The sequence below is a fragment of the Thalassophryne amazonica genome, chromosome 2 (genome assembly GCF_902500255.1).
Source record: "Thalassophryne amazonica chromosome 2, fThaAma1.1, whole genome shotgun sequence".
In the NCBI taxonomy this organism is placed as follows: Eukaryota; Metazoa; Chordata; class Actinopteri; order Batrachoidiformes; family Batrachoididae; genus Thalassophryne; species Thalassophryne amazonica.
The window spans coordinates 139683812-139706294 of NC_047104.1; the positions used below are offsets into that span (position 1 = coordinate 139683812).

The 22483-nt window shown below is 41.5% G+C and overlaps 1 protein-coding gene and 1 long non-coding RNA gene across 4 annotated transcripts in view; one reads left to right on the top strand and one right to left on the bottom strand.

Annotated features, from left to right (window-relative positions):
* The window catches only part of nhsb (Nance-Horan syndrome b (congenital cataracts and dental anomalies)), a 268921-nt gene extending 256955 nt beyond the window's left edge, over positions 1 to 11966 (top strand). For 2 of the 3 annotated variants that reach the window (XM_034194618.1, XM_034194631.1), the window contains 5 exons: positions 518 to 649; positions 776 to 928; positions 5137 to 8304; positions 10624 to 10765; positions 10910 to 11966. In XM_034194618.1, the coding sequence (XP_034050509.1) occupies positions 518 to 649; positions 776 to 928; positions 5137 to 8304; positions 10624 to 10765; positions 10910 to 11543 (4229 nt within the window). In that variant the 3' untranslated portion in view covers positions 11544 to 11966. The remainder of the gene's footprint in view (positions 1 to 517; positions 650 to 775; positions 929 to 5136; positions 8305 to 10623; positions 10766 to 10909) is intronic. The other variant, XM_034194626.1, reaches the window with a different exon arrangement.
* Positions 11967 to 18942: 6976 nt separating this feature from the next.
* LOC117531609 lies at positions 18943 to 19782 on the bottom strand. Its single transcript, XR_004566660.1, has 2 exons — positions 19659 to 19782; positions 18943 to 19028 (listed from the first exon to the last, which is right to left on the bottom strand). It is a non-coding gene; the product is annotated as an uncharacterized LOC117531609 (long non-coding RNA).
* Between the last annotated feature and the right edge of the window lie 2701 nt (positions 19783 to 22483).

Below are 22483 nucleotides of genomic sequence, written 5' to 3' on the forward strand. Positions count from 1 at the left end.
GATCAAAAGCTGCTGGTTAGTTCAGACGAGTGTCTCTTATACACATCTGTTTCTAACTAGTCAAAGTTACTAATTGTGCACGCATTAACTCAAAGAAATAAAAAAATGTATAGTATAAAGTATGTATGAGGTTGCATGCTGTGATGGCAGCAATGCCTTGTAGTTACAGTTTTTCTTTTCCACCAAGAGAAGCTGTGAGTACGAACGGTCAAGTACAAGTAGTTAAATTCCACACTTTGCGTAGAAATGTTCTTACACACCATTTAAGCATAAATCTGTGTGTACAAATGGTTGATAAATGAAGGCCCTGAACTACACTATGATTCCAATTCTATAATTTTTTTTTAAGTTTTTTACTATAAATGAGCTATTCTGAAGAATTTGCTTCATACCTGCAGTGATGTGTTTACTATCACATTCCCATGAAATGCTTCCTATTTAATTCATATTCTGCAGTACTAATGTATTTGTTGTGTAGAACGTGATGTGGGCAGTTTCTTCTGCACTGTTATTGCAGGTGTTGGTTTTGACAGAGAAGCCAGTGCTCGTTGCTCTCTTGTCCACTCCCAGTCAGTTCTCCAGAGGAGAAGAAAGCTGAGGAGGAGGAAAACCATCACAGGGATACCCAAACGAGTGCAGCAGGACATGGGTATGTTGTACACCAAATCTTAGGGTTTCCATGTGAAGACCATGCTTATGTTTTCCTCACATGCCGGGAGACTTTTTAACCTGTGTGTGAGACAGATGGGACAGTAACACGCTGTGTCTCTTTCAGACTCAGATGAATCACCAGTAGCGAGAGAACGCACAGTGATTGTCCACGCCAATCCACATCAGCTGTCTCTGTGTCAAGAAGACCTCTCACTCAGCGGCCGCCTCCATCACACACGTGACTCTGGCTGTCAGACGGATGATTTCCTCATAGCATGTAAGTGGAGCTCCTTATTTCAGCTCCCCGTTGTCCGTCATGATCACGGCTACCTGTGGAGCCTCAAATGAAAATGTACTTAGTAGCCACATTTTCCATCATTTGTTTTATGTAGGTGGTCTGCTGAAACTTAGAAGGAGGTCAGGTTGAGTTAATCAGGGTGTACCGTCATTATCAAGTGTTTATTTAGTGCATACGGGGGTTATTGTTTTTGTTTTCATCCAACCCTCTGCCCATCTGTGCGTGAACAAAAAACCCATTTTGGCGAAACAATTCACAGGCAGCCAAGGACAAAGGAACTTGATTTTTAAGAAAAATCACTTAAAAGTAAAGGTCACATTACAAGAACAAAGTATGTTTGTCTGGTGCTTATATATAGTACATATAGGAGCTATTTAGAATACCTGTTTTTAAAAGGAATTTGTTACAGATACACCTATGGTTAAAATTGAACACTAATTATGAAGTCAAGGTCACCTTTTTTATCACAACTTGTGACCCTGAAAGGTGAAACTTGTTTTAAATGGCCATTTCAGGAAGTTGGTGAAAGATACAACTCTGATTACTATATAACAATATATAAAATCATATATCAACTTGCTATTTTTCAAATGGTCTTTTCCCTTGAATGGTGAAACTCAAACTTGTATTTCCAGTTGTATCTCACAGACTGACTTACACTTCTAGTTTGGTGACCAAGGATGGTTGAATGAAAAGTTGTGGAAGGATTATTTTGCCATCTAGTGCTGTGGAGGTATATGACATGTGAATGTGCAGTCTATGATTTTAATAATACCGTATTCTTTGTATTTTTGAAGAGCTAAAGTTTAGTAGTTGTTCTTACAAAAAGTATTCAAATCTGACTTTCTAAAGTGAAAATTAAAGAAAATCCAAGATTTGAGGTGCGCCACATCCACATTTCCCCTAGCATTTTTCTATTCCACCCATACAATGGGCCAGTTCTGGCAATGCAATGGACAATTTGATAGGCAACAGTAACACAAGCCTTTCAATTTACTAGTCAGTTTACGGCCCTACCCTCACCTATGGTCATGAACTTTGGGTAATGGCCGAAAGAATAAGGTCTGAACACACAATCTGAACACACAAATATTTAATTCAGGGTTTACTGTATGTCCAGAATAAAGTATTTTTGAACCAGTAACATGATAGTCAGGTGCCAAAATTATCATTGTTTCATACACATTGCTATGATGTGTTTTCAACAGCAAATTTGTGTCTAGCTATGCCAATATGAAGAAAAGAAATCTGTTTTGTGTCAACACTCAAGTGAAACACGGCAACAATCAAAAAACTGTAAAATAATTATACCAATATCAAACCAGTATATGACCTCTGTCCTCAGAAACAGTTGAGCTGACACAGCTAACCCGATTACCATGGCCTGGATAACTGAAAATCTCCACAGACATATGTATCTGCAGACTACACTGATCACTCTGTGATTGAAATGGTATAATGAGAAGACATAATCAGTAAAATACAACCCCAATTCCAATGAAGTTGGGACGTTGTGTAAAATGTAAATAAGAACAGAATACAATGATTTGAAAATCCTCTTCAACCTATATTCAATTAAATACACCACAAAGACAAGATATTTAATGTTCAAACTAATAAAATTATTGTTTTTGTGCACATATTTGCTCATTTTGAAATGGATACCTGCAACACATTTCAAAAAAGTTGGGACGGGGCAAGTTGATGAATGCTCAAAGAACACCTAATTTGAAACAGGTCAGTGTCATGATTGGGTATAAAAGGAACATCCCCAAAAGCCTCAGCCATTCACAAGCAAAGATGGGGTGAGGATCACCACTTTGTGAACAACTGCATGAAAAAAATAGTCCAACAGTTTAAGAACAATGTTTCTCAACATTCAGTTGCAAGGAATTTAGGGATTCCATCATCTACAGTCCATAATATAATCAGAAGATTCAGAGAATCTGGAGAACTTTCTACACGTAAGCGGTAAGGCCGAAAACCAACATTGAATGCCCGTGACCTTCAATCACTCAGGCGGCAAAGCATTCAAAACTGACATCACTGTGTAAAGGATCTTACCGCGTGGTCTCAGGAGCACTTCAGAAAACCATTGTCAATTAACACAGTTCGTCCGTTTGTGCAAGTTAAAACTCTACCATGCAAAGTGAAAGCCATACATTGACATCCAGAAATGCCACTGCCTTCTCTGGGCCCCAGCTCATTTGAAATACAAAGTGGAAAAGTGTGCTGTGGTCTGATGAGTCCATGTTTCAAATCAAATCATGGATGTCGTGTCCTCGAGACAAAAGAGGAAAAAGACCATCCAGATTGTTACCAGCGCAAAGTCCAAAAGCCAGCATCTGTGATGGTATGGGGGGGTGTGTTAGTGGCCATGGCATGGGCAACTTACACATCTGTGATGGCACCATCAGTGCTGAAAGGTACATCCAGGTTTTGGAGCAACACATCCTGCCATCCAAGCAACGTCTCTTTCAGGGACGTCCCTGCTTATTTCAGCAAGACAATGTCAAGCCACATTCACGTTCAGTGTTATAACAGCGTGGCTTCGGAGTAAAAGACTGTGGGTACTAGACTGGCCTGCCTGCAGTCCAGACCTGTCGCTCATTGAAAATGTGTGGCGCATTATGAAGCGCAAAATGCAACAACGGAGACTCCAGACTGTTGAAAAACTGAAGTTGTACATCAAGCAACAATGGGAAAGAATTCCACCTACAAAGATTCAACAATTAGAGTCCTCAGTTCCCAAACGTTTATTGAGTGTTGTTAGAAGGAAAGGTGAAGTAACACAGTGGTAAACATACCACTGTCCCAGCTTTTTTGAAACGCATTGCAGGCATCCATTTCAAAATGAGCAAATATTTGTACAAAAACAATAAAGTTTATCAGTTTGAACATTAAATATCTTGTATTTGTGGTGTATTACATTGAATATAGGTTGAAGAGGATTTGCAAATCATTGTGTTCTATTTTTATTTACATTTTACACAACGTCCCAACTTCATTGTAATCGGGGTTGCACTTAAAGCTGTACAGCCTTTGGGTTTTAAAGATCTAAGTCATAAAATGAATTTTCTTTGGCAACACTATAATTTTATTCCTTTGCATTTAAATAAGAGATTCATAATATCCATCCATCCATTTGATATACCCACTTACTCCAATTAAAGGTCACGGCGGGGGGGCTGGAGCCTATCCCACCAGTCACAGGGTGTGAGGTGGGATAAATTTACACCCTGGACAGGATGCCAGTTTGTAGCAGGGCCACATATAGGAAAACAAACACATTCACATGCATGGACAATTTAAAGGTTCCAATCCACCTAACCTGCATGTGTTTGGGTGTGGGAAGTAGCCAGAACACCCAAAGGGAAACCACGCAAACACAGGGAGAACATGCAAACTCCACACAGAAAGGCCACAGGTGGGAATTGACCCCATGACCTTCTTGGTCTGAGGCAACAGTGCTAACCACTAACCCACTGTGCTGCCCGGATTTGTAATATGATATTGCCAATATGATCAAAATTCATGCCTTCTGGAAACAATTTAGAATTTCAGCCCCTGATGGGTAGAAATTCAAGCGATCACACGCCATGACCTATATTTGGCAGCAACATCATAGATTGCGTAGGGACATATCCCCGAGCTTCACGAAGATGCTGGGAAGTACACGCCGACTGCCATTTGAAGTAAAGAAAGGCAGAGTGACGTGAGTTGTCCACTCACTTGAATAATATAAACCAAGATGGCGGAAAACGCCCTGAAACAATATATGAACTAACACATTAGTGTTAGTGGAAAATAAACACTTCTCAATCTAAAAACACTGTTTTTGAAACAAGATAACACCTATAAAGTGATTTACAAGAGATCTTATGGATGTTATTGTCCCGAGAACGCCCACCAAACAAGTGGGTCAGGTCACAGGTAATCTCAAAACCTCATGCATATACACACACACTTCCTCCTGCAGTCCTGCACAACACCATTAGAAAAATGAGACAATATTCTCCATGGAATTCTCCCCATTAAAATGAGCTATAATTTTGCAACATGTTACAAAAATAAACCTACATTATAACGCCTGGATTTTGGTCAAATCAAAATTTTGTCAGTTTTGTGAAATTTGAACGGCCATACAGCTTTAAGACAACATTTGATGTTTTGTTATGTCCTTTCAGGTACAGCTGCTCCTTCCAGACGACGAATCAGAGCTCAGCGTTGCCATCAGGGAATCCCCGCCTCTCTTTCCCATTCAACGGGCAACATTTCTTCCCTGGGTGACCAGTCAGACTCCACATACACCAGTGCCACAGCCCACAGCGGGCGCTTGAGATCTCGCAGCCTTCCACGAGAGGGTGGGCATCTCATGGACAGTGATGAAGATGATGATGACAATTACGATGATGATGATGAGGATGAAGAGTTGTCACCATATGAAGCAGAGGACTTTATTCCATCTGGCCCAAGCCCAAGGATGAAGTTGATGATGATGAAGGATGAAGAAGAGAGCACTGATGATCAGGCAGCTCCAGAGTCATTGCAGCTTGGTAGCCTAAAGAGGTTGCAGCGATCTGGAGAGAGAGGAGGTGGAGGAGGAGGGAGTCCGGAGCACAGCTGGGTGGAGAGAGGTCGTTCTCGCTTGCCCCGTAAAGCTGACATGGGTAGCTGTGAGATCTCTTCCAGTTCAGACACTTTCAGCAGCCCAATTCATTCTGTGTCTACAACAGGAGTCCTAGGCACTCATGTGGACCACAAGGAGGACCACCAGTCATCAAGTGGGAATTGGAGTGGTTCCAGCTCCACCTGTCCCTCTCAGACCTCTGAAACCATCCCTCCTCCCTCTTCACCACCACTGACTGGCTCATCCCACTGTGACTCTGAGCTGTCACTAAACACTGTGCCCAATGCCATAGATGAAGGGTTCTCTCTGGACCCATCCTACCACTCTGAACTCAGACCACAGGGCCATGGTCATAGATCAAGCTCATTCACATCCTCAGCCACAGACCAACTGGATGATGCAGGGGTCAGTACGGCCAGTGAAGGGGAATGGACATACCCTCCAGACCAAGACCAGACTGATCCAGATCAAGACCCTGACCAGACACAAAATCTGAGCCAAAGCCATGAGTTAGACCAGGAGTATAGCTCCAAACAAGATGCAGATGACCAAATGTCCTTCGGTAATAAGACCAGAAACACTGAAATGGAAGCTGGCTCTGATGCAGAGGGTTTCTACTCTTCTGTCAATTTTGGGGATTGTAATCAGAATTATAGAGAATGCATGTACAACTATGCAGTCCCAGGGTCTGACTGTGTTCAGTCTAACAGTGTGGCAGCAACACAAGCCCATGGAGTTTACTCACAGCCCTCTACTGACTCTAAAGCAGGCACAATGACCCTTGGAAGGCCCTGTCGCCCACTAAGGAAACCAAAAGTCAAACCCCAGCCACCAAAACGGAGCTCCTCACTGAAGGAAACCTGTATTAGTGTAGATGTCGGAACAGACACACAGGCAGATCAGGATCTACCAAAGATGGTTACAGAGCAAGAACTTCATTTGTCTTCCACAGATATGAAGCTGGATCTGGAAGTAGAGCTTGTAGCCAATCCAGAGCCATTACAGACATCTTGTCTTGTGGCAGAGCCTCTGGGGACATGGGGAATAGGTTTGGGAGAAACTGTGGACATAGTAGAACCAATGTCCTTCAGCTCCGCAGATACACACTCTTTCAAAGATGAAGGTGCTGTGCAGTCTGATTATGCAGACCTGTGGCTGCACAACAGTGAGCTGAAGTCCAACAATGGTGAGTACACAACCATGTCCAACTCAAGCACGGCCACAGGCACTACTGTCATGGACTGTATGAAGTCACCAGACAGCTCTTCCTCCTCCACTGACACTCAATCCCAGGCCATTGCCCAGCCTTCAGAGACCACAGCAACTACTCCACCTCTGCCACCTGGAGACTTCAAACTTGGGTCACCTGAAAAGCTGGTTGGCCTGGCCTCACCATCAAGTGGCTATTCCAGTCAGTCAGAGACACCAACATCAACCTTACCCTCATCTTCAGCAGCGTTCTTCCCAGGACCTCTTTCTCCTTCAACTGGTAAGAGAAAGCCCAAAGTGCCCGAGAGGAAGTCATCTCTCTCCTCATTGCAGCACTTCCCCAGAGATGGATCTTGCATTTCTTCTGGCTATAAGAGAGACCCAGACTTCCCTCCTCCACCTTCTCAACTTGATCTCAATGTTCTTCATGGCAGTTATGCCCGACACACACTATGTCACCGGACACACTACATGCACACACTCCACCACAGCAAACACAGAATTGCAACCGTTTTGGTCACTGGAACAAAATCTTCAGCCCCTGAGGCACCAACTGTCAACCATCCAAGTTCAAACTCCATCCCTGCCATCCCCAGCTCCAATCTGATGCCATCATCTGCTCTTCATTCAACGCAACAACATTCACTCAGCCAATCTACAGATTGCTCAACCACAGCAGACCAGGAAACAGTCAGTGGAGCAGAGACTGTAACCAGGCCTAAATATCCTCCTAGTGGTTCCACACTGGCACCACCTCCCATCAGCACTAGGCCTCCCCCTCCCCGGAGACCACCACCTCAAAGACCCCTACCTCAGGACCACACCTCCTCCCCTGAACACTCGCAACCACCGCCCCCTGGCCGACACCCTGATGGACCCCCATCTTATGAAAGCCTGTTACTTAGGCAGGATCGCTATGGGCCTGGAACATTCTGGGCTATGACAGCTTTCAGAAACCAAATGGACCCATCATCAGATTTCGCTGATGACAGCTCCCCCTTGCATCGGCCTGTGCCACGAGCTCCACATCCATCGCCTGTAGATTTACACACACACATCCAGTCGCACACAGAATTCAGAGGGCTCACACACTCATCTCAGGCACACCCTGAGTTTAGGGTTTTGGGGGAGCGCTCCTTCTCCCAGGATGACGATGATGATGATGATGAAGATGAGGAGGAGGAGGAGGAGGAAGAGCAGGCGAAAGACCCACCTAGAGCTGTATACTCCAGAGGAGGCATGCGATCGGATCACCCGCCACCCCCGGCATATGAGTTTGCTGGAGGCTCCCACTCAGACTCAGGGCCCTGGGCTAGTCCAATTAAAGTGCCTGGTACCATTACACAAACATCACACTCTTATCTCATAAGTGATGCAAGGAAAGGAAGACAGGAAGAACAGGATGAAGGGGAGGAACTGACATCAGGTGCTACCAGAAGTGCCCATCTGCAGCAGCAGCCAGTGGACAGTAAAGATGAATCTACCACTCCTGACACTGAGGATTACTTCAGTAAAGGTATGCATTTTAGGGTCATATTGCACAAATTACTATTCTTTTCTACCGTTAAAATAAAATATGCTATTGGGTTCATTTCAAACGTTCTCAAAGTTCTGCAGTTATATATCTGTGGATGTCAAATTTCCCCTGCTCCAAGCAAGGATTTGTCCTGCAAAGGCTTGTAATTAGACTTCTGTAAGTCCACACCTTACTTTGTGAGACACCCCCATAGAGCCAGCGTACAATCTGTGAAATATACCCACAGAGCCAGTGTACACTCTGTGAAACACAAACACAGAACCAGTGTATGCTTTATGAAACACCCACAGAGCCAGTGTACACTCTGTGAAACACCCTCACAGAGCCAGTGTACACTCTGTGAAACATACCAACAGAGCCAGTGTACACTCTGTGAAACATACCAACAGAGCCAGTGTACACTCTGTGAAACATACCCACAGAGCCAGTGTACACTCTGTAATACACACCCACAGAGCCAGTGTACACTGTATGAAACACCCTCACAGAGCCAGTGTACACTGTGTGAAACACACCCACAGAACCAGTGTACGCTCTGTGAAACACCCTCACAGAGCCAGTGTACACTCTGTGAAACATACCAACAGAGTCAGTGTACACTGTGAAACATACCCACAGAGCCAGTTTACACTCTGTGAAACACCCTCACAGAGCCAGTGTACACTCTGTGAAATATACTCACAGACCCAGTGTACACTCTCTGAAACACACCCATAGATCCAGTGTACACTCTGTGAAAAACACCCAAAGAGCCAGTATACACTCTCTGAAATATACTGACAGAGCCAGTCTACGCTCTGTGAAACATACCCACAGAGCTAGTGTACACTCTGTGAAACACACCGACAAAGCCAGTCTACGCTCTGTGAAACATACCCACAGAGCTAGTGTACACTCTGTGAAACACACCGACAAAGCCAGTCTACGCTCTGTGAAACACACCCACAGAGCCAGTGCACACTCTGTTAAATATACCCTCAGAGCCAAGTACACTGTGTGAAATATACCCACTCAACAACACTCAACAAAAATATAAACGCAACACTTTTGGTTTTGCTCCCATTTTGTATGAGATGGACTCAAAGATCTAAAACTTTTTCCACATACACAATATCACCATTTCCCTCAAATATTGTTCACAAACCAGTCTAAATCTGTGATAGTGAACACTTCTCCTTTGCTGAGATAATCCATCCCACCTCACAGGTGTGCCATATCAAGATGCTGATTAGACACCATGATTAGTGCACAGGTGTGCCTTAGACTGTCCACAATAAAAGGCCACTCTGAAAGGTGCAGTTTTGTTTTATTGGGGGGGATACCAGTCAGTATCTGGTGTGACCACCATTTGCCTCATGCAGTGCAACACATCTCCTTCGCATAGAGTTGAAGAGAACACCTCTCCAACGTGCCAAACGCCAGCGAATGTGAGCATTTGCCCACTCAAGGCAGTTACGACGACGAACTGGAGTCAGGTCGAGACCCCGATGAGGACGACGAGCATGCAGATGAGCTTCCCTGAGACAGTTTCTGACAGTTTGTGCAGAAATTCTTTGGTTATGCAAACCGATTGTTTCAGCAGCTGTCCGAGTGGCTGGTCTCAGACGATCTTGGAGGTGAACATGCTGGATGTGGAGGTCCTGGGCTGGTGTGGTTACACGTGGTCTGCGGTTGTGAGGCTGGTTGGATGTACTGCCAAATTCTCTGAAACGCCTTTGGAGACGGCTTATGGTAGAGAAACGAACATTCAATACACGAGCAACAGCTCTGGTTGACATTCCTGCTGTCAGCATGCCAATTGCACGCTTCCTCAAATCTTGCGACATCTGTGGCATTGTGCTGTGTGATAAAACTGCACCTTTCAGAGTGGCCTTTTATTGTGGACAGTCTAAGGCACACCTGTGCACTAATCATGGTGTCTAATCAGCATCTTGATATGGCACACCTGTGAGGTGGGATGGATAATCTCAGCAAAGGAGAAGTGCTCACTATCACAGATTTAGACTGGTTTGTGAACAATATTTGAGGGAAATGGTGATATTGTGTATGTGGAAAAAGTTTTAGATCTTTGAGTTCATCTCATACAAAATGGGAGCAAAACCAAAAGTGTTGCGTTTATATTTTTGTTGAGTTGCCTCACTTTTATGCATTGCTCCTTTTATAATTCAATATTGTAACTGCTAGATAATTTTCTACTATCATTTATTTTTTACTATTAACAGACACCGTTATAGGACAAATTAGTCACATTCTTCAACTGTATACGTAATGACCAGACAACCAGATGACATGTGATAGGGATTTTGTTTGCTACAGATTCCACACCCAGTGACAACTCACTGTCCCCTCTGATGGACGACACCAAAGTGGATGACGACATTATCATCACCTCACCCAATAAGACACGTACAACTGAGGACCTGTTTGCCATGATACACAGGTGAAGTAACATTGGCACACTGAATGTACATATACACTATGTATACTGTTGTGATTTAGTTATATTAATGTCATTTTTACATGTATTTTATATCCATCCTTTTTTTTTTGTCAGAATCTGAATTGCTGTAATTTCTTTATTTAGATCCAAAAGAAAGGTCCTGGGCCGGAAAGATTCAGGAGACTTAAATGTAAAGTCTCGTCTCTGCCCTACAACAATGGTGGCCCTCGGCAGTGCCTCCGCCATCAGTATCCCACCTGCCCCTCCTCTCAACATCCCAGCCAATTTAGCCTCTGTCGCCACCTTACAACGTGCCCCAGTGCCAATTTACCGCAGCGCCAAGAAGTCCAGCACATCAAATGAGGAGTTCAAACTTCTGCTGTTGAAGAAAGGCAGCCGGTCTGATTCCAGCTACCGCATGTCAGCCACAGAGATTCTGAAGAGTCCGATCACCCCTAAGAACCCTGGAGAGCCACTTCAAGAAGGACCTGTCAGGCTGGCTGAGGAGTATGCGTCTACACTCCAGGAGCCCCCCATTTCTGCTATGGACTCAATCCAGATTCCAGGCCTTTTTCCTAGGGCCAACTCTGAGAGTTTCACCCCAAAAACCTTGCCCATGTCAGCTGCATCCCGACAAGGCCGCTCTCGAATCCCCCCAGTAGCCAACAGCAGTCGCTATAGTACACGTAGCCGCCTCTACACAGCACCCATGCAAGCCATCTCTGAAGGGGAGACGGAGAACTCAGATGGGAGCCCCCATGATGACAGATCCTCGTAGAACAACCTCTAAACAACCTCTGTTCTTGGCTGTTTCCTAAATTTAAAATGGCCAGTCACGACTTGTACTTTTATATTGTTGAATATGTGTGACGAAGGCTGACTACTGCTTGAACACCCCCCCCCCCCCCACGCCCCCCGTTGTATGGATCTATTAACCTTAAAAGATGTTTGACAAAATGTTGTGAGACAGTGGAATCATAAAAGGATGCTCATGAGAACTATGAGGTTATACCTCTTCAAAAGAATAGCTCCTTCTTCGTTAAAACAAGACTTAGCACCTGTTATGATTGAATTGTCTAAAAAAACCCCACTAACTTCCAGATGTTTGGTAAATTATAATAAGGAAAGAAAGTTGTGGAATATGGACATGCGTATGCATATAACATCTGGCAGCCGCTGATATTTATACTACTTTGTGTTTTGAACAGCGTGTGTGTGTGTGTGTGTGTGTGTGTGTGTGTGTGTGTGTGTGTGTGTGTGTGTGTGTGTGTGTGTGTGTGTGTGTGTGTGTGTGTGTGTGTGTGTGTGTGTGTGTGTGTGTGTGTGTGTGTGTGAGGAACTGCTTTCTAATAGGAATTTAAATTCTTATGAAATTTCATATTCTCTCACTTTTTGGTACACAAATCAGTGGCCACATTTCCCAGAGTCCATACACAATATGCACTTGTGCCAACAAGCAAGCATCGTTTTGTTGTGAAAGCTGGTAACCGCTTGTCTCAGAGCTGCACCAACCTATCAATTACCGTGCATCCGGAAAGTATTCACAGCGCTTCACTTTTTCCACATATTGTTATTAGTCCAGGAGCCAGTCATCAATTTTGGCCTGATTGGTACCACTGAAGGTGACCGAACGACACTTAGAATCCAGCCTCGGTGTACCATAGCCTACACAAAAAATGTATAATAACCATCCCAGGGTGGTAGCTGTAACCAGCTAGGGGTCAATGAAGAATTACACAGAGGTCAAAATGTAAAAATGCTCCAGTCATGTTGAAAACTATATCACATTATTTGTCTGATCATAACGATTCCAAAAAGGTATAGTTTGGACTATCTAAAGCAAATCAAATCAAATCAGTTTTATTTATATAGCACCAAATCACAACAAACAGTCGCCCCAAGGTGCTTTATATTGTAAGGCAAAAGCCATACAGTAATTACAGAAAAACCCCAACGGTCAAAACGACCCCCTATGAGCAAACACTTGGCGACAGTGGGAAGGAAAAACTCCCTTTTAACAGGAAGAAACCTCCAGCAGAACCAGGCTCAGGGAGGGGCAGTCTTCTGCTGGGACTGGTTGGATCTGAGGGGAGAGAATCAGGAAAAAGACATGCTGTGGAAGAGAGCAGAGATCAATCACTAATGATTAAATGCAGAGTGGTGCATACAGAGCAAAAAGAGAAAGAAACACTCAGTGCATCATGGGAACCCCCCAGCAGTCTAAGTCTATAGCAGCATAACTAAGGGATGGTTCAGGGTCACCTGATCCAGCCCTAAGTATAAGCTTTAGCAAAAAGGAAAGTTTTAAGCCTAATCTTAAAAGTAGAGAGGGTGTCTGTCTCCCTGATCTGAATTGGGAGCTGGTTCCACAGGAGAGGAGCCTGAAAGCTGAAGGCTCTGCCTCCCATTCTACTCTTACAAACCCTAGGAACTACAAGTAAGCCTGCAGTCTGAGAGTGAAGCGCTCTATTGGGGTGATATGGTACTATGAGGTCCCTAAGATAAGATAGGACCTGATTATTCAAAACCTTATAAGTAAGAAGAAGAATTTTAAATTCTATTCTGGAATTAACAGGGAGCCAATGAAGAGAAGCCAATATGGGTGAAATATGCTCTCTCCTTCTAGTCCCTGTCAGTACTCTAGCTGCAGCATTTTGAATTAACTGAAGGCTTTTCAGGGAACTTTTAGGACAACCTGATAATAATGAATTACAATGGTCCAGCCTAGAAGAAATAAATGCATGAATTAGTTTTTCAGCATCACTCTGAGACAAGACCTTTCTAAGAGATATTGTGCAAATGTAAAAAAGCAGTCCTACATATTTGTTTAATATGCGCATTGAATGACATATCCTGATCAAAAATGACTCCAAGATTTCTCACAGTATTACTGGAGGTCAGGGTAATGCCATCCAGAGTAAGGATCTGGTTAGACACCATGTTTCTAAGATTTGTGGGGCCAAGCACAATAACTTCAGTTTTATCTGAATTTAAAAGCAGGAAATTAGAGGTCATCCATGTCTTTATGTCTGAAAGACATTCCTGCAGTTTAACTAATTGGTGTGTGTCCTCTGGCTTCATGGATAGATAAAGCTGGGTATCATCTGCGTAACAATGAAAATTTAAGCAATGCTGTCTAATAATACTGCCTAAGGGAAGCATGTATAAAGTGAATAAAATTGGTCCTAGCACAGAACCTTGTGGAACTCCATAATTAACCTTAGTCCTTGAAGAAGACTCCCCATTTACATTAACAAATTGAAATCTGTTAGATAAATATGATTCAAACCACTGCAGTGCAGTGCTTTTAATAGCTATGGCATGCTCTAATCTCTGTAATAAAATTTTATGGTCAACAGTATCAAAAGCAGCACTGAGGTCTAACAGGACGAGCACAGAGATGAGTCCACTGTCTGAGGCCATAAGAAGATCATTTGTAACCTTCACTAATGCTGTTTCTGTACTATGATGAATTCTGAAACCTGACTGAAACTCTTCAAATAGACCATTCCTCTGCAGATGATCAGTTAGCTGTTTTACAACTACCCTTTCAAGAATTTTTGAGAGAAAAGGAAGGTTGGAGATTGGCCTATAATTAGCTAAGACAGCTGGGTCAAGTGATGGCTTTTTAAGTAATGGTTTAATTACTGCCGCCTTAAAAGCCTGTGGTACATAGCCAACTAATAAAGATAGACTTATATTTAAGATTGAAGCATTAATTAATGGTAGGGCTTCCTTGAGCAGCCTGGTAGGAATGGGGTCTAATAGACATGTTGATGGTTTGGAGGAAGTAACTAATGAAAATAACTCAGAACAATTGGAGAGAAAGAGTCTAACCAAATACCAGCATTACTGAAAGCAGCCGGACATAAAGATATGTCTTTGGGATGGTTATGAATAATTTTTCTCTAATAGTTAAAATTTTATTTGCAAAGAAAGTCATGGAGTCATTACTAGTTAAAGTTAAAGGAATACTCGGCTCAATAGAGCTCTGACTCTTTGTCAGCCTGGTTACAGTGCTGAAAAGAAACCTGGGGTTGTTCTTATTTTCTTCAGTTAGTGATAAATAGTAAGACGTCCTAGCTTTACGGAATCTATGATTGAATGTTCTTGAGTTATGGGGTTAAAACAGCAAACATGGTGACAAAGGTGAGTTTCAGTTTGTACAGGGGTCAAAAGTTAAAGTTGCTCCAATTTCAGAAAAAAAATGATGCAAATTCTTGCTTGAAATATAAGGATTAATAAATGGAATAGTTTTGACTGTGTTGAATGTGTGGTCTCCAAAGTAAAGGTCAAACAAGGTGGACGCCCATTGGATTCTACAACCCCTGGCAAAAATTATGGAATCACCGGCCTCGGAGGAAGTTCATTCAGTTGTTTAATTTTGTAGAAAAAAAGCAGATCACAGACATGACACAAAACTAAAGTCATTTCAAATGGCAACTTTCTGGCTTTAAGAAACACTATAAGAAATCAAGAAAAAAGATTGTGGCAGTCAGTAACGGTTACTTTTTTAGACCAAGCAGAGGAAAAAAAAATATGGAATCACTCAATTCTGAGGAAAAAATTATGGAATCACCCTGTAAATTTTCATCTCCAAAACTAACACCTGCATCATATCAGATCTGCTCGTTAGTCTGCATCTAAAAAGGAGTGATCACACCTTGGAGAGCTGTTGCACCAAGTGGACTGACATGAATCATGGCTCCAACACGAGAGATGTCAATTGAAACAAAGGAGAGGATTATCAAACTCTTAAAAGAGGGTAAATCATCACGCAATGTTGCAAAAGATGTTGATTGTTCACAGTCAGGTGTGTCTAAACTCTGGACCAAATACAAACAACATGGGAAGGTTGTTAAAGGCAAACATACTGGTAGACCAAGGAAGACATCAAAGCGTCAAGACAGAAAACTTAAAGCAATATGTCTCAAAAATCAAAAAATGCACAACAAAACAAATGAGGAACGAATGGAAGGAAACTGGAGTCAACGTCTGTGACCGAACTGTAAGAAACCGCCTAAAGGAAATGGGATTTACATACAGAAAAGCTAAACAAAAGCCATTATTAACACCTAAACAGAAAAAAACAAGGTTACAATGGGCTAAGGAAAAGCAATTGTGGACTGTTGATGACTGGATGAAAGTCATATTCAGTGATGAATCTCGAATCTGCATTGGGCAAGGTGATGATGCTGGAACTTTTGTTTGGTGCCGTTCCAATGAGATTTATAAAGATGACTGCCTGAAGAGAACATGTAAATTTCCACAGTCATTGATGATATGGGGCTGCATGTCAGGTAAAGACACTGGGGAGATGGCTGTCATTACATCATCAATAAATGCACAAGTTTATGTTGATATTTTGGACAATTGAAAGGATGTTTGGGGATGATGAAATCATTTTTCAAGATGATAATGCATCTTGCCATAGAGCAAAAACTGTGAGAACATTCCTTGCAAAAAGACACATAGGGTCAATGTCATGGCATAGGTCAATTTCAATGAGCAGATCTGATTTGATGCAGGTGTTAGTTTGGGGGATGAAAATTTACAGGGTGATTCAACAACTGAATGAACATCCTCTGAGGCCGGTGATTCCATAATTTTTGCAAGGGCTTGTATGACATGTGACATATGTTACCCTGTAATGTTACCCTGAAAACTAAGCATGATAGATGGTGCAAAAAATTACTTATTAGAACCTTATTAACCCAAACAATAATTTGCATCATTTTTTACTGAAATTGGAGCAACTTTAACTTTTGACCCCTGTACAAACTGAAACTGACCTTTTTCACCATTTTTGCTGTTTTAACCCCATAACATTCCATCATAGATAGTCCAAACTATACTGTTTTGGAATCGTTATGATCAAACAAATAATGTGATATAGTTTTCAACATGATTGGAACATTTTTACATTTTGACCTCTGTGAAATTCTTCATTGACCCCTAGCTGGCTACAGCTACCACCCTGGGAGGGTTATCATACATTTTTGTGTAGGCCATGGTACACTGAGGCTGGATTCTAAGTGTCGTTTGGTCACCTTCAGTGGTACCTAAAACCTGCTTGGCCCATGGACTATATGTTACAGCCTTATTCCAAAATATAGTTAATTCATTTTTTAATTCATGTTTTCCCCTCAAAATTCTATTCATGGCACCCTATAATAACAACATGAATTTTATTTTCTTTTTTTCTTTTTGCATATTTATTAAAAATAAAAAACTAAGAAATTACATGTACGTAAGTATTCACACCCTTTGCTCAGTACTTTGTTGATGCACCTTTGGCACCAATTGGAGCCTCAAGTCTTTTTGAATATGATGCCACAAGCTTGGTGCACCTATCTTTGGACAGTTTTGTCCATTCCTCTTTGCAGCACCTCTCAAGCTCTATCAGGTTGGATGGGGAGCGTCGGTTCACAGCCATTTTTAGATCATCTCATGTTCAATCAGATTCAGGACTGGACTCTGGCTGGGCCACTCAAGGACATTCACAGAATTGTCCTGAAGTCACTCCTTTGATATCTTGGCTGTGTGTTTAGGGTCATTGTCCTGCTGAAAGATGAACTGTCACTACAGTTGTAGGTCAAGAGTGCTCTGGAGCAGGTTTTCATCCAGGACGTTCTGTACATTGTTGCATTCATCTTTCCCTCAATCCTGACTAGTCTCCCAGTTCCTGCTGCTGAAAAACATCAGCATGATGCTGCCACCACCATGCTTCACTGCAAGGATGGTGTCTGGTTTCCTCCAAACATGACGCCTGATATTCACTCCAGCGAGTTCAGTCTTTGTCTTATCAGAACAGAGAATTTTGTTTCTCATGGCCTGAGACTCCTTCAGGTGCCTTTTAGCAAACTCCAGACGGGCTGTCATGTGCCTTTTATTAAGGAGTGGCTTCCGTCTGGACACTCAACCATGCAGGCCTGATTGGTGGATTTCTGCAGAGATGGTTGTCCTTCTGGAAGGTTCTCCTCTCTCCACACAGGAATGCTAGAGCTCTGGTAGAGTAACCATCAGGTTCTTGGTCACATCCCTGACTAATGCCCTTCTCCCCCGATTACTCAGTTTAGATGGGTGGCCAGCTCTAGGAAGTGTCCTGGTGAATCTGATCTTCTTCCATTTACAGATGATGGAGGCCATTGTGCTCATTGGGACCTTCAAAGCAGCAGACATTTTTCTGTACCCTTCCCCAAATTTGTGTCTCGAGACAATCCTGTCTTGGAGGGCTACAGACAATTCCTTTGACTTCATGCTTGGTTTGTGCTCTGACATGCACTGTCAACTGAATTTACTCCAGGTGGACTCCAATTAAGCTGTAGAAACATCTCAAGGACGATCAGTGAAAACAGGATGCACCTCAGCTCAGTTTTGAGCTTCATGGTAAAGGCTATGAAAACTTACATGTGATTTCTTAGTTTATATATATATATATATATAGTGTGTAGAATTTTGAGGAAAACAATTTAATCCATTTTGGAATAAGGCTGTAACGTGGAAAAAGTGAAGTGCTATGAATACTTTCTGAATGCACCGTATGCATCGGTCTACCGATCTGGAAAAAGAGAGTATATTACAAAGAGCCAATAGTATATTTCTTGCCATAAACTATATCCAAAAAGGTAACATAATGCATGTATTTTTGTAAAAGTGCACCTCAGAACATGATGACAAAGTTTTGTCATGTTGCATGACCCTACATAGAAACATCCCCTGGATACTGGTTTCTGTCAACATGTCTGTGGTTCTATTATATCATAAGAACTATTACTCTTTCACTATGAAAGGTTATAATGACATTTGCACCACATTTCCAGTGATCTAAGTTGATTTGTCTTTGAGCCAAATGTCAAACAAGCAAGAGCAAGACCTCGTGTCTTGGTCGGGCAAATTGGTCTAGAATACGGGCTAATTTTGGACAATCGCACAGTGGCCTTTCTCTCCTAGAGGTGATTATAAACAGGGCAGTTAAACATCCCTGTGCAACATGGACATGGGCCATGTGCTACCAAAATTCAATCTCATATACACTTAAAAAAAAAAAAAAAAGTTCTGTTGTTTTTATGGAAACAACTGGCAGCTGTGGTTGCCAGAGTAATTCTCTCTCTCTCTCTCTCTCTCTCTCTCTCTCTCTCTCTCTATATATATATATATATATATATATATGTACCTTTACAGAAAATACTGAAAATGTACAGTATTAAACTGTTGTAATTTGCAATAAAAACTGATACAAGGAGAATGGGGTACAGGCAGCCTTGAACATACAGATATAGATAGTATTTTCAGGGTTACCGCAGTCCAGCATTAGGGGTCTTCAGCTGGTTCAGAACGTTGCTGCCAGACTTTTGACCTGAAGCAGAAGGTTTGAACATATCACACCCATTTTGGCATCTTTACACTGGCTCACTGTCTCTGTGAGAGCAGATTTTAAGGTTTTGTTATTGACTTATAAAGTTGTTCAAGGACTGGCACTGTCTTATCTGGCCAATCTGGTGAAACCCTATGTGCCGGCCTGGTCTTTGCGGTCGCAGGATGCGGGACTACTCTGTGTTCCCAGGGTGAAGAAGAAATCATCAGGTCAAAAACCTTTTTCTTATCATGCACCCGCTCTGTGGAATGGTCGTCCTGCGACCGTGAGGCGGTCGGAGTCCATGGACATTTTTAAGTCAAGACTTAAAACCTATTTTTTATTCTCTTTCTTATGAATAGTTTTTTTAATCTGTTTTATTCTTTTACTTCTGTTTTTAATTATGTATTAGAATTTTTAAATTTTTATTTATTTATTTAAAATTTTATATTGAACTGTTCTGTGTGAGGCGCCTTGAGACAGCTTTCGTTGTAATTTGGCGCTTTATAAGTTGATTGAATTGAATTGAAAGTGAACAGGGGGTATTGTGTTTGGGAAGCAATTACACTAACTGCTTATGCCACCATTCTTTTTCATGGTGTGACATGGTCTTAAAATGGGATGAACTGCACAATCCATTTTATCCTGTTGCTATAGACAGTAGTTCACACAATTTGAACAGACATGATTTTTTTAGAACTCCTCACATTAACATACTCATATTAAGATACAGTAAAAACATATGTTCATTCATTCATTTATTTTCTATATCCACTTAATCCCCTTTCACACCGGGCCTGTGTAGAGTTGCATTGTGTTGTGTATCGAGTGTACTGGAATGCCCGTGTCATGAAAAAAGGGGGACGCTTGGACTGCCTCTGATTCTTCCGTGGTTTTGAAGCTTCACTGCCAGCAAAGTTCAGCACAATGAATACAATCTAGCAATGCAGGTATGTATACTGATATATTAAAAAAAAAACCTGAAAGGATTTTTTGCCAGATTGGCATAGGGTAGTATAGGCATGGTGTATAGACTTGCGTAGAGCACTGTGTCCAGTACTCTATGCCAAACATTGTTAAACATGTTTAATTTAAAAGATGAATTTTTGCGTCCATTTCGCGGATCCCTTTGTGTCCCTCAGCATGTTGCCATGTAGGGCTGCATAAGCTCAGCGTAGTCGGTACACCACATTACGCAATTCTACATTGGCCCGGTGTGAAAGGGGCTTTAGTCCAATTAAGGGTCACTGGGTAAAAGCATATGCTAATATGGCAATATGATTTACAGTTCATTGTATTTTCAGAGTACCACCAACTGTGTGACAGTACAGTGGTGCAAACAGTCAGAGTGCTTGCCTCCCAAGAAAAAATATACCAGGTTTGTGGCTGCCTGAGGCTCATTCTCTTTAATACATGTAGATCCCATGCCAAATTCCCTGTGGTGCCCCTGAGCAAAATAGGAATAGCACAACAAACAACAACTGCATTTAAGGCTCATTTAAAAATAGTACGATAATGGCAGTTTAGCAAGAAAAAAACGCTGTTGGATTTAGTGGTTTAAACCGTAAAATTTACAGGTCATTCTGTAACAGTATTTAATATTTTTGCTGTTTTGTGGCTAAAACAGCTGCCAGTTTTTTTATGTAAAAACAAGAGATTTTTTTTAAAATCTATAAATTTAAACTAATTACAGCTTTTCAAGCTGCTGGCCAGTTGTGTTGTATTGACTTCATGTGGGGAAAGTGCATTTCAAAGCACTTTAGTGCAGATGCTGAAACACTTTAAGAAGGTCCTCATTCGGCTTGACTAGAGGAAAGGTTTCTGAGAACCACCCTCGCCTTTGCACTTCGTGATTCTTCATGAATATTCCTTGAAAAGAAACTATACCTTATGAAAGAAATTGTATATTTGTACTGAATATTAAGTCATATCTATATAAAATGACAAGCAGAAAATTTTATAGGGACTCATCCTGAGTGTAGCAAAGAAGACCAGGTCTCAGTCACGACATGACACATGAATCTTAACAGTGTACACTGTACTCCTCTTCTTGTTGCTTCTCCTTCATTTGCACTGACCCAGTAGCATTAGGCAGGTGAAAGCTCGACTCATTAGCTGATGGAAGCCATTTGTTTTGTTTCATACCTTCAGCTCGCAAAATGTGAACCGGAGGAGAGAAGTACCAGACCAGTTGGAGTGTGGGGCAAAACCTTTTTTTCCATCCTTCCAAAAAATATCATGCATGTAAAGTGAAGTATCATCAGCAAATGGGCGGACTCTCATCTGCTGATCAGAGCAAAGACAACACACACACACACACACATATATATATATATATATATATATATATATATATATATATATATATATATATATATATATATATGTCTTACATTCAGAGACCGTACTTCAATAGAAACCAGTCACTGTATTCTGTGAATACCTCAGCAAACATATTACTGTTTTAATGTAAAACGACAGATGGACAGAAAGGAGATAGATAGATAGATAGATAGATAGATAGATAGATAGATAGATAGATAGATAGATAGATAGATAGATAGATAGATAGATAGATAGATAGATAGATAGATAGATAGATAGATAGATAGATAGATAGATAGATAGATAGATAGATAGATAGATAGGATATGATACGATACGATACTCAGCGATACCTGAATTGCAGAACTGACACTGTGTAAGAGGGAGAGAGTAAAAAGCTGTGAACTGATTATAAAAATTTTACATTCTCCACATCCATATTGTCAAAGCGCACTAGTACCTGTTTGTTTTATTTGTTGTGTTTTCTATCGCATGCAATAAGTAAAGAAAAAGAAGAACAGGACACCTCCATAACATTATTTTTATCAGAGGGATAGGTCCATACCATGAGAAAAAGGTTTTGTATTTTCAGTTCAAATGTCAAGTTCAATAGTATGTTCTATAGATGTACAAACTGTCTGGCTAATTCTGTTCTGTATAGTTGTGCTCACAAACAGGGGTTTTATCTTGTACTGTATATCTGTTCACTGGACAATCATGTGTTTAACAGAGTGTAAAGAAAATGATTTAGAATCTGTCAGAAGAACCTGAACACTTGGTGCTGGGTCCTAGTCTTGCTGCAAGTAGACACTGGAGTGACGACAAACTATACAAATCAAGACAAACGGCTTTTAAGTAACAATGAAAGAATGTGTGGATCAAATGAAAAACTAAAAAAATACATCAAGTCACAGGCCCAAATGTTACTTTGATCTAATCGGAAACTATTTTGATTGATTCTGGCTAAATAATAACGAATCTTTACATTTGATATTATAGTAGATGTTACAACGAGAGTTCAGATTTGACATTTGAAA